General features: G+C 40.6%; 1 protein-coding gene across 1 annotated transcript in view; it reads left to right on the top strand.

Moving 5' to 3' along the window:
* Nucleotides 1-15,546, top strand: part of nrxn2b (neurexin 2b) — a 654,120-nt gene that overhangs the window by 317,525 nt on the left and 321,049 nt on the right. The window contains exons 10-11 of the mRNA XM_039609711.1: nucleotides 2,280-2,483; nucleotides 5,453-5,479. Coding sequence (XP_039465645.1) covers nucleotides 2,280-2,483; nucleotides 5,453-5,479 — 231 coding nt within the window. The remainder of the gene's footprint in view (nucleotides 1-2,279; nucleotides 2,484-5,452; nucleotides 5,480-15,546) is intronic.

Genomic DNA, 15,546 nt, shown 5'->3' with positions numbered 1-15,546 from the left:
TTGCTAATTCCTTTTTTGTGGTTTCCTGTTCTTCTTGTATTAATACACTACACTTTAAAATTGTCAGCATTTTCTTGAAATGTGGGTTCTTGTGAACAAATGTAAACATAATTATGAGCAATGTTCCCTCTAATTTTTCTTGTGTCTGAGCGAACACACAAACTCCCTGAGCGGTCCCTTGGACCACTGTGAGCGACATCAGACGTGTGCACTGTGGTCACGCCAGCATCTAATCCATCCAAGTTACATGGTTTATTAAAGTCAAATCAAATGACAGCATTTACATTTATGTTAGACTACTTTTAATTAACTGTTTTAGCCCACTTACAATGAAAATGTAAAAAAAATCTAGTCATTGACCTGTGTAGTATGTTAACACTATTGGAAGTAAAAATAACTTGAACTCCAATTTCGAAAACACAACTTTCTTTCTTTTTTTTCTTTTTTTTGATAAAGCTCTGACTTGTATTATGAGTCTGTGGTCTGGGAGAGAGTCCTGTAACTCTCTGTCTGCAAAATATAGTATATAATGACCAATGCTGGGCAATTAATTATATAGTTCTTCAAAAAAGTAACTCAGTTTGGCAAACAACAAAGTTTTTTGCAGCTTTTTTTTAATGCAGCCAAGGCGGTTTTTTAAATAAACATTTCAAACTATTTACAGAACAATCAGCTGTTCTGCATCAAATTTGATGCCACACAAATTATTTGTGCCACTCCAAAAAATAAGTTCTGTCCACTATGAGATAAAGGAGAACAACAGCCTGATACCTGCAGGCCTGACAACAGGACATGTATCACTCCTGTAACACCTGTAACATTCAGCAGTTGCCTCATTGTTCTGACACACACAACAAAACTATTGACTACACTACACACTAACTACACAAGATTTGCGCTAAACGTCTCAAATCTCTCACATTTCAAAACACCGCCGTCACTCCTAAAAATTCCCCCCGTTTCTTAACAACTAGATGCCACGTTGCCATATCATTTTTTGATTGGTCGACATGGTACTTTTTTGGACGAATAGGAAAGGGTAGGCGGGGAAAGGGGGGACGGGGGGTTGTCTTTGCTCACAGGTGGAGAGTGCTTTCGAGCCTTTTTTCTTATAAAACGCAGTTTTTACCATTTCGTCCCGCAGTAAATATAAACAACGATAGTATTCAGGAAGAAAACCAAACATTGCAGATATTTTTATCATAACTCTGGTTTTACGTGGCCTATCAACACAATTTAAAAACTGGTATAAAGTCCACACTTTTTCCGTCAATTGTTCCGTCTGTCGTGCTCACATCTCCAATGGTTGTACACGTTGTCATTAACTGCACATCAGCCACGCGGCTTTGCTAGCTAAAACACCGGTGTCGGCACATAAGGACGCTGTCATAGCCTGTCGACGACGTTGATTAGCTGCGTATATACGAATGTGAATCGCATTATTGGCTGAACTATGGGATAAGGTGGCATCGTTCTAATCTCATACAGGAGCAGCCAGTCACTTACTGACTAACACTGCAAAACAGAATTGTTAAAGTTTTAATTCTAATTTCAATTCAGGTTAGATTTTTTTTTTTGTGCGCAACGCAGATTTTCTGTGCGCAGAGACCGTGCCAGCAGTGCGCAATTGCGCACGTGCGCAGCTTAGAGGGAACATTGATTATGAGATAATTATATATCCATACATACATAAATAGATTTTTTTTAATCCCCTTATCAGGGGGCTGGGTCACAGAAGCAAAGAAGCCCAGACCTCCCTCTTCCTAGCCTCCAGCTTATCTGGGGGTAACTGAGGCGTTCCTAGGCCATCCGATAGACCTATTTTAAGTAAAGGTTATACATATTTAACAAATCCATTGTAAATGATAAGGTGTGCTAAAAGTGTACACAGAGAAAAAGACATTCAGAAGATGTGTGCATTGATTATTTCTATGAAATTGTTAAATTTGAATGTCTGACAGGTGTAACAAGATTCATATCCCTTTTTGGTTTGGTGTGTCGTTTTCAGACATACATGGCTTTGATCTTGATTCATGCCGAATTTTCCCTTGATCCTATGCTGTTGATATGGCGTCCAAATACACGTCTTGTCTAAATCCTGTTTGAATTAGAGCTGTCGTCTTTGGAGAAAGCGGGATGTGAGCGATTGAAAGATTTTTCAACTGTAATTAAGCTTACGTGGATTATCACAGCTACTTTAAACTTAGCTGTGATACTGGCCCGACCCTTGTTCTGGATTACTCGTTGCTTACTTTATCCTCTCCATCACCCCTTTGCAGAGGCAACAGTGCTGAGTTACGACGGCAGCATGTACCTGAAGATCATCATGCCGGTCACCATGCACACGGAGGCCGAAGACGTGGCGCTGCGCTTCATGTCTCAGCGAGCATACGGCCTGCTCATGGCCACCACCTCCAAGGAGTCAGCGGACACCCTGCGACTGGAGCTGGACGGAGGCCGCGTCAAGCTCACCGTCAACCTCGGTAGGCCACCGTGATTCATTGTGGATGTCCCCGCTAACCTTTCCCTTGCCTCCTTCCCTGTCTCCTCATACTCACTTTGTATTTCAGCATTGTATGCCTTTGTACTCAGAATAATGGTTTGACATTTTGAGTTTCACAGCATGATTTTTTTTTTAAACATTGTCAGGTAGTTGGCTGGGAAAAAGTTTCTGAACATGTCCCTCTGTTACATCAGTAGGTTCTGGCCGTCACCTAATGTTTTAAAGTGCCAACAGTGCTCAAGAGCTATTTATGTGAGAAAACTGAGGAACAAAGAGAAACTTATCCTTCACCAACTGCTTACTGTGAGAAAATGAGACAAAGTCAAAATGTAAAACTAGCTCCAGAACGCAGTCATTCCAACCTCTGTAGGGAGACACCCTGCAGTAATTTCTCTTCAATATGCTTTGACCCCTGCCCTCACTTCCTCTCCATCATCCCCTTCTTTTTGTACTCTGTGAAGCCCCATGGCTCCTCATCCTGGTAAAAAAGCTCCATCTCTAACAATATCACTGCCTTGACCCTGAGCCCTTGAAGGTTGCTCTTAAAGCTTCAGGGTGGCCTCGCCTCTGTCTTGCGCTTCCTAAATGTTCTTGCGTTATACCAGAGCTCTACCAAAGCTTCCTTGGTGCTGCGAATAGGCAGGAATCTTTTGCATAGGCCCATGTGTTGAATGGGAGGTTTGAGGATGTGAAGCAGCCTGAGTGTTGATAGGAGAAGCTCCGTGATTTTGTAAGCTAGATGGAATCTTAGGAAGGGGTTATGCATCCCCTCTAATAACGCTTCCTATTGACTTATAAAAATTTCATTGCAATGAATATTATTGCTCTGGGGAAGATGGTATGACCTTCCAGCTCTAGATACTTTAAGTCTGTCCTGACCCTTTGAAGGACCACACTGTCAGCAGTGAACCGGGAGGAGCATGACAGAGGTGCACTCTTGAATATTAGAGTTTAAGCCACCTTAGAGACATGAATGGGGGCAGTGGGATAAATGAAGGAGGTCATTCCCCTCTCTTTCCTCTTTCTATCTTCTTTCTCCTTCACACTCTCACTTTTTTCCATCAGTCATAAAACCCCTCCTGGCCAGGACACAAAAGATGGAACTTTTCATCCCTTCAATGGCCTGTATGTCTGCGGCCCTCGGATCAAACAGTCAGAGACCAGCTCACAGCTGTAGCTGTCGGGGCATACACAGCTGAACTTAATGTACCTAGGGCCACATCTTAACCTCTCAGCTATGCCTGCACACTTAAAGCTAATCCTCAAGAGAATTTCTATGCCAGTCCCATTTCCTTCCTTTCTTACCAGCTTTTAAATGAAACTCAGCTTAGCTATGCTAATGATTTCCACAGCTCTTTTCCAAGAAAATTAATTAACAACTAAAGTGAAACAAGTCTGAAACTCAGAAGGGAATCCTTCTGATCTGTTAAGGCCTTAATCCTTGTTAAGATAATTAAAATCCTGGTAATTAATCACTAGGAACTGCTATAATTGGGCAGATGTAGCCCTAATGATATCTTTAATGATAGAGAGTGACGGTAACATGTTCAGCCTGCAATGTGTAGGCCAGATGACAGCTGGCAGGTTTTACCTAATGCCATAAATATTGTATTTATTGATTATTGAAAGAGTAATTCATGATTAGGCCTCCTCTACAAAATGCTTTACACTGTTTACATTCATGAATGTTGCTTTTGTCCTGAATTAAATGTATTCAGAAAACATCAGTCGATGCTCGTGGCCCATAAAAGCATTGTGTTTGTATGACCTCCAAATCTCTACAGAGTGATACTGGTTCCTGGCTGTTTGTGTCCACTATTCTGTAGCGGTTGACAGCTCGAGACCACAACCCAGCCACTCTGCCACATGCACACGTGGATCATAACATATCAGTGGATTCATCTTAGAGTGTGACAGGTAGAGTGTACTAGTTCCTGTCAAAGAAATTCCTAGCTCCATTTAGAGTCGAGTCAAAGGTCCGTTTACGCTGAAGAGTCACGTTAAGTTTCTTGGGCATTTACGGACACTTTGCATGATTTTAGCCGAGCTTTTCTGTGCATTAAGCCACAAGATCATATTTTTAAACCAAGCTTTTAAAATGATGAAACACTTTTTACTGCGTTTTCCTCGCACCACTTGTAGCAAGTAGCACACAATATACTCAAACCTATTTCAGTTTTTGTGCACAAGGCATGAGGTAGCTGGGATGTGCAGATCACCTTTTCTTGTCAGTTACTGTCAGGTTTGTCGAACCCAAAGTGCTGTAGAAGGCAAGTGAATCTCAAATTACCAGGAAAGGCAGCTGAAGTTACAGTTGCGTGCAGCAGCGTCTGCTGTAATGGTGGTATTACAGGGTTTATGTCCACAGTGTCAGGAAAATGGATCAGTTAGGTAGTACTGAAACCATTTTCAAACCGTGTGATTATAACCAGCACATTTAGACCATTTCTAACTAGTTTTCTAAATTATGTGTTTTATTATTGTGAGGGGAAAAAATCACAATAAGCAGTGGAAGAGATAAAAAGTCAGTTAAGAGATTGTGCTTAATAGAACCAAATGACTCCAAGCACAGAATTTATTTCTGTTTTCCCTATAATCACAAGTTAGTCTTATTAGGTATTCAGTGTCAGTAGTAGACCACTTTGTATAGTTTATTTTCATATTTGTAATACATAGATCTTATTTCGCAAGTCTGCCTTCTACTGTGCTTTGGGGGGATTGGGTGGAGCAAGGCGAAGGATGGATGATGGGATTGATGAAGGGAAAGGGTGATCCTGACTCAGAGCCTGTCCCCGGATGGTGGCCCCAGAGCAAAGTTTGGTTGTCTGCAGAATGTACCTTGAAGGATGTAAAAATGTCTTTTTTCTCTTTTATCCTATCTCTTCTTTCTATCTTTTTTCCTCCTTTTCTTTTTATTTGATCTCACCATTTCGCTCTCTCTCCCGCCAGATTGTATCAGGATAGACTGTAGCCTCAGTAAGTGGTTCTATCCATTTTTCTGACTAAAATGTATAAAATGTCTTTCTCATCCTGACTCTGTGCCGTGGCGCTCTCTGCTCTCTTCTGTCCACATGATTTGTTTCGCTCCGCTCATTTCTGCTCCCATATTTTCTTAGTTTTGAAAACACAACTGTTAATTTTTCCCATCATTCAGGTTTTTTGTCCCGCCTCTATTGTATGTCTGTCCCTTTTTTAAAATTACCTGATCTGTGTTTTTCTTATTTCCTTTTGTCACTTTAATTTCCCCTTTTCTATCATAGATTTAATTAATGTTTTACTTGCGTAATTATCAGAATTTTCCATCCCACAACCTTTCTCATTTGTCTACCACTCTCAGCTATGAAATTATTTCATTGCCTTCCCCCTGCTTATTCCCCATTCTAGTCATTTTCCTGTCAACCTTTTCCACAAACGCATTCAGAAAAGGGCAACTTGACACTCCCCTGTTGGATGTTCCTATTTTCTATTATGCGACGCTGAGTTTCGGCTCCACATGGTTGCACACACAGGTGTTGCTTGTTTTCTTTGTGGGGGGAAAAAAACGGTAGTTTTGCCCCCCCTTCAAAGCTAATTGCTTATCCACTGAGAGATGGCACCACCTGGTGTGTGCTTGTTTTCCGAGCAAGCTAATGTTTTTCTGCCTCATGCTGACAAAATGATAGCAAACTGTTATTTCTATCACGGTCACTGACAATTGAACAACTAGCCCACAGGTAAGTGCTGCCAGCAGTGGTGACAAAGTAGAGAAAACCTCATGTTTGCTACAATGATTGCATGTCTGTGGGTGTGTTTCTCAGTTTCGATGAAGTATTTGTGAAGGGGGAAAGGTTGGGGCATGACTTTGATCTGTGTCTAACAACAACAGCTGAGAAGGTAGCTGAGAAGGTAGCAATTAATAAATCACTTTTGTTTTCTTTCCTGCCCTCATGTATGTTTAGAGAATTAGGCATTAATTATTTTCTACTTCGTTATTGCAGCCAGAGTAATCATATTTGTCATTACAGTATGTCATTCACATCACTGCCCCTAAAAGCTATTCATATAAAACTACAATGCAAAAACCTCATAAGCTTCCATCGGGCTTCGAAGTGGCCTTAGTGTATGTAAAATTATGTCCCTAAATTTGTGCTAGAGACACCAGAAGGGCAAACATTTCAATGATGCTTAGAAGAGCACAATACCCTGGATAACCACTAGATGTCAGACTAACACAAGGAATCCTCCGCTGTTTAGCTCGCTCAAAGACTGACATTCTTTTTCTTCCATCCGTTTTATTCCAACATAGTGTTCAAACATTTCACTGTGAACCCGTTTAAAACTGAACAACTTCAGTATTGAAAGCTGTGGCATCAAAGGTTCTGTGTTCAGGAGGTTGTGTATGCTTCTTACGCACTCTTTCTACTTAAGCAGTAATTTGTTGCAGACTTGGAATTAGGTGGTTTTGCAGGGAAAATTTTATTTAACCTTTCTTTGCATGACTGATCATGTCAAGTAATTTCCTTTTTTATGGGTAGGGCTTCTCTCGGTCACACAACAGTGTGGGAGCCCTTCCAGTATATACAGTAAGTGTAACTGGATGAGAGCGAGGGACTGTGTTTGCATCTGTGTGTGTGAGAGAGAGAAAGAGAGAGAGAGCGAGCAAGAGAAAAAGGAGTGAGGGAACAAATCAGGCAGAACTACAGACAACAATTTATTCAGTGCCATGACATCTCCTGGTCGATATTGCCTCCCGAGTCCTACAATAGCTTAAGCCTTGAATTTTAGTAAGAAAATCAGGATTACCGAAGTGTCTGCTGGTTGGTCCACAAAGAAAGTAGCCAGCAGAACAAAGATTTTGCAGGCTGAGCATCCATTTTAAATTGTAACCATAATGAAGATTCATGTATCCTCTCCTGGACATTCTGGACAGGCCATCTGTCATGGGGCTAACACATACAGTAGAGACAGACAACCATTCACAGCCATATTATAGTTGCTAATTATCCTATCCCCGTTCATGTCTTTGGACTGTGGGATGAAGAGTATCTGGGGAGAACCTGCACAGACACAGAGAAAACATGTAAAATCTACACAGAAAGGCTCCAGCTCAAGACCTTCTTACTGTGACACTGAAACAGTGCTAACCACCACACCACCATGCAGTTAATTATGACATTAACATTGACAAATATTTGGTAGTACCCACAAATAATGCATTTGATGCACTGCACTGTTATTGACCTGCTTTTATGTCTGGACTTTGGACTGCCTAGTTTTGAGAGATCGGCGTTGTGTTTTATTGCATCGTAGCTCAGTTGACTTAATGTGTCTAGATATGATACAGAGCATTGCTGTAGCCCTCAGCTCCGTCCAGGTCAGGGTGTCAGGCTGATGATATCGGTTTGGAGGGTGGCCTTTCAGCCTCCAGCAGCACCTTCTCTTAGCGCGAGATGAGATGATATTTGGCATGACATATGGCCAGCATGTGGGGTGTGAGAACTCTGTCTGCTAATGCCATAGCCTTTGCCCCATCCATCTGAAAGTGCTCACTTCAGCATAGACTGAAACACCCAGTGTAGTGCAGGACTGAAAAGTACAGTGCGTAGAAATCATCACAATACTAAATGGACCTTTTAAGCTTTGTAATAAATTAATTCACTAATTATGCATATTTGTCATTTTCCAAAAGAACATTTCAAAATAATCAAAAATTAACTTTAGAATGTGGAGTTGGTTGAAAAGCTGTAGTTTTATCTTAATATGCACACTTTAACCTCTCAAACATGACATTTATTTTAATGGGAAACACTTCCCCAATTCACTGCTAGCCTGCTGTCACCATACTGATACAGTAGTGAGGTCAGTATATGTACAAGTAATTTCTCTGACTTTAGAGTTTAGCCTACATGCTGTCGTGAACACTGTTTTTTGTACTCTTAGATCTGTATGCTGTGAAGTAGATCTTCCTTAACATTGTAATCTCAGCAGCCAATCAGGAGACAGCTGGCTTAAAGGGCTTTAAAGGGTGAATAACTAAAATGGCTCATGGTTGAACTGAGGTGCCGCACCAAGGCTCAGTATGAGATAAAGAATGATCTCTTTTGACTGTAGCGTGCAAAGCCACTCTAGTAGAATCCAAGAATAGTAATATGGAGCTGGAAATAAGCTTAATAAGTCCACTCTAATGTGAAACCTTTTCTTTTATCACTCGAGCCCCAGTTTGTGTCTTGGGGAAACATAACATTTGCCGTCTGTTAACGCAGCCCAAGCCCCACTTATTTTTTTAAGCAAAAACCCCCAAAAATGTCATTTTCAAGGTAATACAACTAAAACGGACCTTGTATGGTTTTGACATTACAGTTTGTTTTGCTGTGAAATTCTTTTGCATACTTTCTGCCATGACACACCTCTATGTAATGTTTTCCTTATAAAGAAGCATGTGACACATGCAGAGTTGATGAATCCAATTGTAATTCTATGTGCTCGCTTATTTTTGTGCAATAGGCAGGAAGATTTCACCACTATTTTCTGATAATGGTAGCAGTATTTGATAACTGCTTACTGATCCGCTGCACATGCAGTATCCAGGTTATATTACCTGCGTGACCTGATTTCTCCAAATGTCCTGGTTTCTCAGCTGAATGTACTCGTGTTGACTTTGATTTTTATCTGTTTGAACTCACTTGTTGAGTGAGGAGCAGAATATAATATGAAATAATGCAAGAGGAGTGATATAATGTTATCAACACTGTAAATTACAGTCTACACAAAGTCGAAAGTGTTTGTACCACTACCATTGCTTAGTATGCTCTTTATTATGTCCACACTCTCTTTATAACATCCACACAATTAAATACTTGTAATGAAACACTGTAATAAAGTGAGTGATTGTACAATATGTCCAATACGAAACTGGATGTGATCCACAATGGAGGAATGAAAGAATAATTCCTCCCTCTACACACACCTGAATTAAAACACATTCTGTGCTTCATCAAAGTACCATGTGTTATGTGCAGCCTTGGCTACTGAATTAAATAGCAAAGTTGAAGAGCCCTGTAACCATTTTTACTGCAGATACAATGTATATATATATATATATATATGTTGAGACGGCAGGTGTCATGGCCATTGGAAATCTGAATAGATGGTTTGTTCAGTCTAATTTGTATTGAATTGGGTTCTTATCTACCTCCCCTGCTTGGTCTCGCTTGCCTCCAAGCAGATGGCTTTCTCTTATTTTCTCCGTGAATCACAAATATTGAATTTGAATGAGTTTCCAATCGCTCACTTAAATCATGAGTCATCATGTCTTGTCTGAGCCAAGTAGATGTCAAAGATGGAGTAGCAGTAGGCACTAAAAGTTGCTGTCAGCATTCGCAACATCCTACAGTTTGGAAAGTTGGAGCATGTATCAGAGAGAGACTGAATAAATTTTGTTTTGGAGATGCTTGGATTGGGATTTGATTTTTAAAGGCAATTTAATGCTCCAACGGAGGATGGCTCTTTTTTCTTTTATTTAATGTTCATTGTATCTTCCAAAACTCCGGGCCAAGTGTGATGCAATGAGCCAATGAGAGAAGGTTTATTAACATAATGCCTCTGGTGCACCCTCAGGGATTGGTGCATAATTTAATATAAGCAGACTTGTGTTAAAATCAGTCATCTTGCTCAATAAAGGACAACTGAAATGAATCTTGCATTTTTCCAGTAGTTAACACATTTAAATAAAATTAGCAGTCGTCACTGTGGAATTGGTGAAAATGCTGAACACCAGCAAAAAAACAAATGCATTAAATATATGCAGCCCTCCTAGCATTTGCGTAGGGGAAAAAAGTGTGCTGTCACACACAAACAGCCTGTTAAAAACTACACATAAATATCTCTGTGCAACTCTGTTTCATTTTAAAATATTTTCTCACATTTAGCTCTTTGCTTGTTTTAATGGAAACAAACCAAATGCCTCTTTAAATGTTAAACAGGCATGACTTAATAAAGAAGTTCTTTGAAGCCTTTATAAACTTCAAAGGAATAAGCAATCAGAACATTTTCTAACTAGAGCTGCAATGGAATGTACTAATGTGTTTGTGTGGAAACATGGCAGCATAATAAATTGTATATGTACGCAGCTGTCTGCTAATTTACATCGGGTATATGGTAACCTGTGTAATTATATGTAGTGCTAAGGCCAGTAGCTATGAATGATTGCAAATGCCAATGTCACTGCGTTTTATTTCCTGACGCACTTAATGTTGCTACAGCCCACTCAGAACATAAAGGCAATGCTGAAGTTTATACTTGGAAGGTGAAGAACCTGAGTCGCTGCAGTTCATACTGAGTGAATGTGGAAGATTTAAAAAGACTTTCGCTGTGCCTTTTTCTTATTTACCTCCTCCTTTTTCCTTCTCTAGCTGCTTCCCGGAATTTAAGAACCTTGTGGCAAAGTTCTCATTGGTCTCATGTCACAAGTCTGCACTGTCTACACCAAATCTAACCTCTCAAAAATTTCAGATTTGCAACTTGAGAAAACACAGAGAGACAGATTCAGTGTCTAGCTTTCCATGTTGAAAACAGTATGTTTAGGAATACCCTTTTGCTCTCCTGGTCCACTGAAGATCTTGTGGAGGTTGTTGGAAAGGAATGCGGGAAGCTTGACTTGCTCATTGACATCTGAAACCTCAGTAGTGTGTGTATTGGACCCTTTCGGTTTCAGGGGATTCATCTTGGCAGCCAAACGGTTAAGCCATCTTTAGCACTAACAAGTTGTTCTCCACACATATCCAGTCCCACTGCTGTCTGTCACTGATGTCTCACTGTTGTGTTGGAGTTTTGGAGTCTGGACTACGACATACCTTTTCATCCGTTTTTATTGTTTTGTTGAACAAAGTAAGAAAAGTATGTTTTAGTGTTGTTTTAAGATTATGACTATAGGATTAGCATATCAACAAAACTAGCAGCAGTTTCACAGATGAGGAGAGAATGATTGGCCTCCCCATAAAAATTTCCCATTTCCCAAGTGCTCTTAAATAGAGCAAGGAATTTTTAAGATACCTTTTTCCAGACGTCCTTGCTTTATTTTGGATTTATATATTATTTTACTTTGCGCACAGAAACAAAATCATTTCACAACACAATCATTTCAGCTGACAAAAATATGTCAGCTGAACTATCCCAGCCCACTCATCTTTGGCAAATCTCCCAAACTCTTTCAGATTTGTAGGTCTTCTGGTATGGACCTTAACTTCACCCCAAAGTTTTTTCGGTGGGATTCAAGTTAAAGGTTTATGCAGGCCAGTCACTAACATTCACTTTAGTCTTCTGGAGGTACTTCTTCACCAAATGTCGACCGTGTTTTAGGTTGTTGCTGTGTTGGAACACAAAGCAACCACGCAAACCAAGTTTTGCTGCTGACTACTTGAAATTTTCTTTTAGAATCTTCATATATCTTTCTTTCTTCATGATTCTTTCCACGTTGATGAGATTCCCAGTTCCAGATGGACCGATGCATCATAACATAATGCTCCCACCACCGTGCCTCACTGTGGATATCACTGTGGTGTTCTTTGGGTTGTACGCTTGTCCCTTCTTTCTCCAAACACCCTCTCTGTGGCCAAAGAGGTCTCGTTTCATCTCATCTGACCAAATGATGTGTTTCCAGCATGCAAAAGCTTTTTCCAGGTTGTCCTTGGCATGCTTCAGTCTGCGAGCTTCTAGGAATTGACTTAGTCAAGTCGGGAATTGTACTCTCAAAGATTCTTTCACTGGTGTCTTGGCAGTGGTGTGGGGGCTTTATACACAACTTTGCCTTATTGTCTTTCCAGAGTCTTTAAAATCTTTCACTTCCCACCTCTGCCAGGTTCAACTGCGTAGTTCTCTTGGAATTTCTTAATAATAATTATCACTCCAGTTCATGACACTTAGAAATTCTGCAATAAATTTGCATATTCATCTCCTGTTTTGTGATAAGTTTCAACTTTTTTGGCACGATGCTTTCTCAAGTGAAACTTCAAACTCTTCAGGTTGAAATTGGAAAATTAACTTGATTTTACATCTAAAAGCATTAAAACATTAAAGCACATCATTGCACAGCAGTAGTTTCTGCTGTGGCTCACTAAAAAAAAGTTCAGTTTTTCAGAGGGTTAATAATATTGACCCTAGTAGTTTTTGCTTTATTGTGAAATAATTCTATGTTGTGCAAATAGAAATTATTTATTATTTCTATTTGAAAACTAGTATGTTTAGAAATCCAATGTTGAAAATCCCCTGCTCTGTTCAAAAAGCACTTTAAAAAAGCACAAAATTTTGACAAAAACTTTAAATTTCATAGTGATAATAATAATTGTGTCCCTATCTGTATATTAAAAAAAATAAAGTATGCAATACTGCAAATCTCATTAATTTTTTAGTGCTTCTGTATTACAGATAGCTGGACATCATATGTTGGGATTAGTGATAAGTACTGAAATAAAAAAAAAATACTTTTCCTATCCACATAGGAGTTTCATTTCATTTCAGAATTATGGTAACAGGAAAACAAAAGCAGCTTTCACAACTGATGGGATCCTGCAAATGAACGGGGGCCATCAACATTGGCCAATGAATTGTGTTAGATTTTTTTTTTTAAATGCATATTATCAAAGCATAGGCTTTGCCGAAGCACTGATTTGTGAAGCAGGAAAATGTGTGCCTAGGCCTTTAGGTAACAGTGTTCCTGACTTTGCCACGCACAGTATGTGATATTACAGACAGATAGTGCTCCATAAACCACCACGCCTCCCCCAGGATCTTTGTCTTGAGCTGTCTTGTGGCTCCCTCAGTGGCATCACAGTAGTCCAGGTGGTCATTGTGCCTCCTTTCAGCGCTATGAGGCTTTAGTGACAGCCTACATGTTGACTCATTGCGGAGATTCTAATGAGAGAACTGGCACCAACCTGGAGCTGTCGAGACCCATGCTGTCTTACAGGACTGATGGCTGTCCCGTGGGATCAGACCCTCTTACTCCAGCATGTTGGGAAATGCGGTTCAAATCATAAATCAGCATCCCCTACGGGACCTGTGGGGAAGAGAGATGTAAAGAGAGGGAGTTAAAAAAATGAGAAGATGACAGGCACTGATAAGAAGCATGCAAAGGAGGGTGAGGATGAAAAGGCAAAGCAAAGAGGCAGGGCACAGATGGCAGTAGGAAAGGGAAGATGGGAGTTGCCTGTCTTTGAAGCTCCAGCAGGAGCTCTAAAATTCTAGAGAGGATGGAGAAAATGTATGATTCATTTCCTGCTTTTCGAAATCAATCAGTTGTCCTCTCAACATCTTCCTGACTCAAACAAGTATTCTTGGCCATCTGCAATTCTAGAAACTATCAAGAGAAGCTATTTCATCATTCTAAAGCACCACACCTACAGCCCTCCTGCAATGGGGCAAGAACAGTGGGAAGTAAAACCTGTGTGGTCCCTGATAGCTACCAGTGAATACAAATGCCCTATGAACGACCAAACATCACATATTTTTCTTCAACGAAAGGAAAGCAGACACACTCCTGTACATGCACACACATGGGTACAGGCTGCCTTATCTTGGTAATTGGCACGGGGGGTCAGAGCGGCAGGCGTAGATAATCATGGCTGGGGGACATAATCTGTTTGCTGCTCCCCTCCCTGCTTCTTATTTCTCTTCTCTCCCTCCCCATCATCAACGCACACACTCACACATGCGCGCACACACACACACACATGCGCACACACACACACACACACACACACACACACACACACACACACACACACACAGAGTTTTGTAGTCTATACACACACTCAGCCACCTCTCGTCTTTTTTTTTTTGTAATGCAGCACCATGCAGGAGATATTTTGGATGTGGCCGTAGGAGGGCTGTTTTGCTGTTGTGTCAGCATGCAACCATGTACTCAACTGACTACCAGACCCCCCACTTACCACTCCCCAATCCGTTCCATGCGTCGACAAAACACATCCCTCCCGATTCCACAGTTCCTGACAAAAAAGTGACTCTGTCCTTGGAGCTCCTGCACACGGGGCGAGTTACTTTATGGAGTTGGGAAATGTAGTTTTGAATCAGGGAAAGGCGCATAGAAATATAGGCAGTAGCTGTAACAAAAAAAGGGGGGGAAAGGGAAGAGAGAGCGGGAGAGACGAAGTGGAGAATCACCATATAGATGTCTCCTTGTATTTTTATCTCTGTTTTCTGCTTATATCTTTCCTTTCCATCACAGCCATCTTTGCTGTTAGCAGATGGCTGCCATTTAGATGGCATGCATGCAGACATAAATGCACACACGCATGCACAGAAACACACCCAGCTTTTCATTAGATCTGCAGCGATAGGCCTGCGCTCCTGTGAGTCAGAAAATATGATATCTTAAGATAGGAGCCAAATGGCATTATCATCAAAAGAGGTCTTATCCTGATAACGCTGAAGATCAAAATAAAACCCTGTCTCTTGCCATAGAAACAATATGAACTTCTGGAGTCTTATGTAACTATATCTGCTACGAGCCTTTGCTCTTACAGAAAAAATATCATGTCCAAATGGGTCACTTGCCCCAGTTGAAGAACCCTCGGCCCTCCTGCACACCACATCCCACCAGAGTAGAAAAGTTGTTTCTGCTTCCATTCCCACATTTGCTATATGTACATAATAGCCATTTAGTAAATGGTGCTTCACCAATGCCTGCAGAGCAGAAGGATACAAGGCACTCTATCCAGACTCACATGTATAATATATATAATATTGTGGCTCAGCCAAAATACTCCTTCCAATTTAGACATTGCATAGCTCATTTTTAAACAAGACACTTCTGCATCTGAAAGTCAATGAAGGTAGTTAACACAGTTACCAGTCATGAATCATAAAATGGCACCCCTGGGTCTCCGAATAAGGCGTCATTTGCATAGTCTTACCTTTGTAAATTCAATTTTCACCACATATATGAGACATTTGTGGATAGCAGGGAGCAGATTTTTGTAAGTGATTCAAATCTAGTAGTGCTGCATTCTGTTGCAAAAAAAACTGTGTAATATCACTGAAAGCATTTT

The sequence above is a fragment of the Oreochromis aureus genome, linkage group 3 (assembly GCF_013358895.1).
Source record: "Oreochromis aureus strain Israel breed Guangdong linkage group 3, ZZ_aureus, whole genome shotgun sequence".
NCBI classification, from domain to species: Eukaryota; Metazoa; Chordata; class Actinopteri; order Cichliformes; family Cichlidae; genus Oreochromis; species Oreochromis aureus.
The sequence above is the reverse complement of the archived record's forward strand: the minus strand, read 5'-3'. Positions and strand labels throughout refer to the sequence as shown.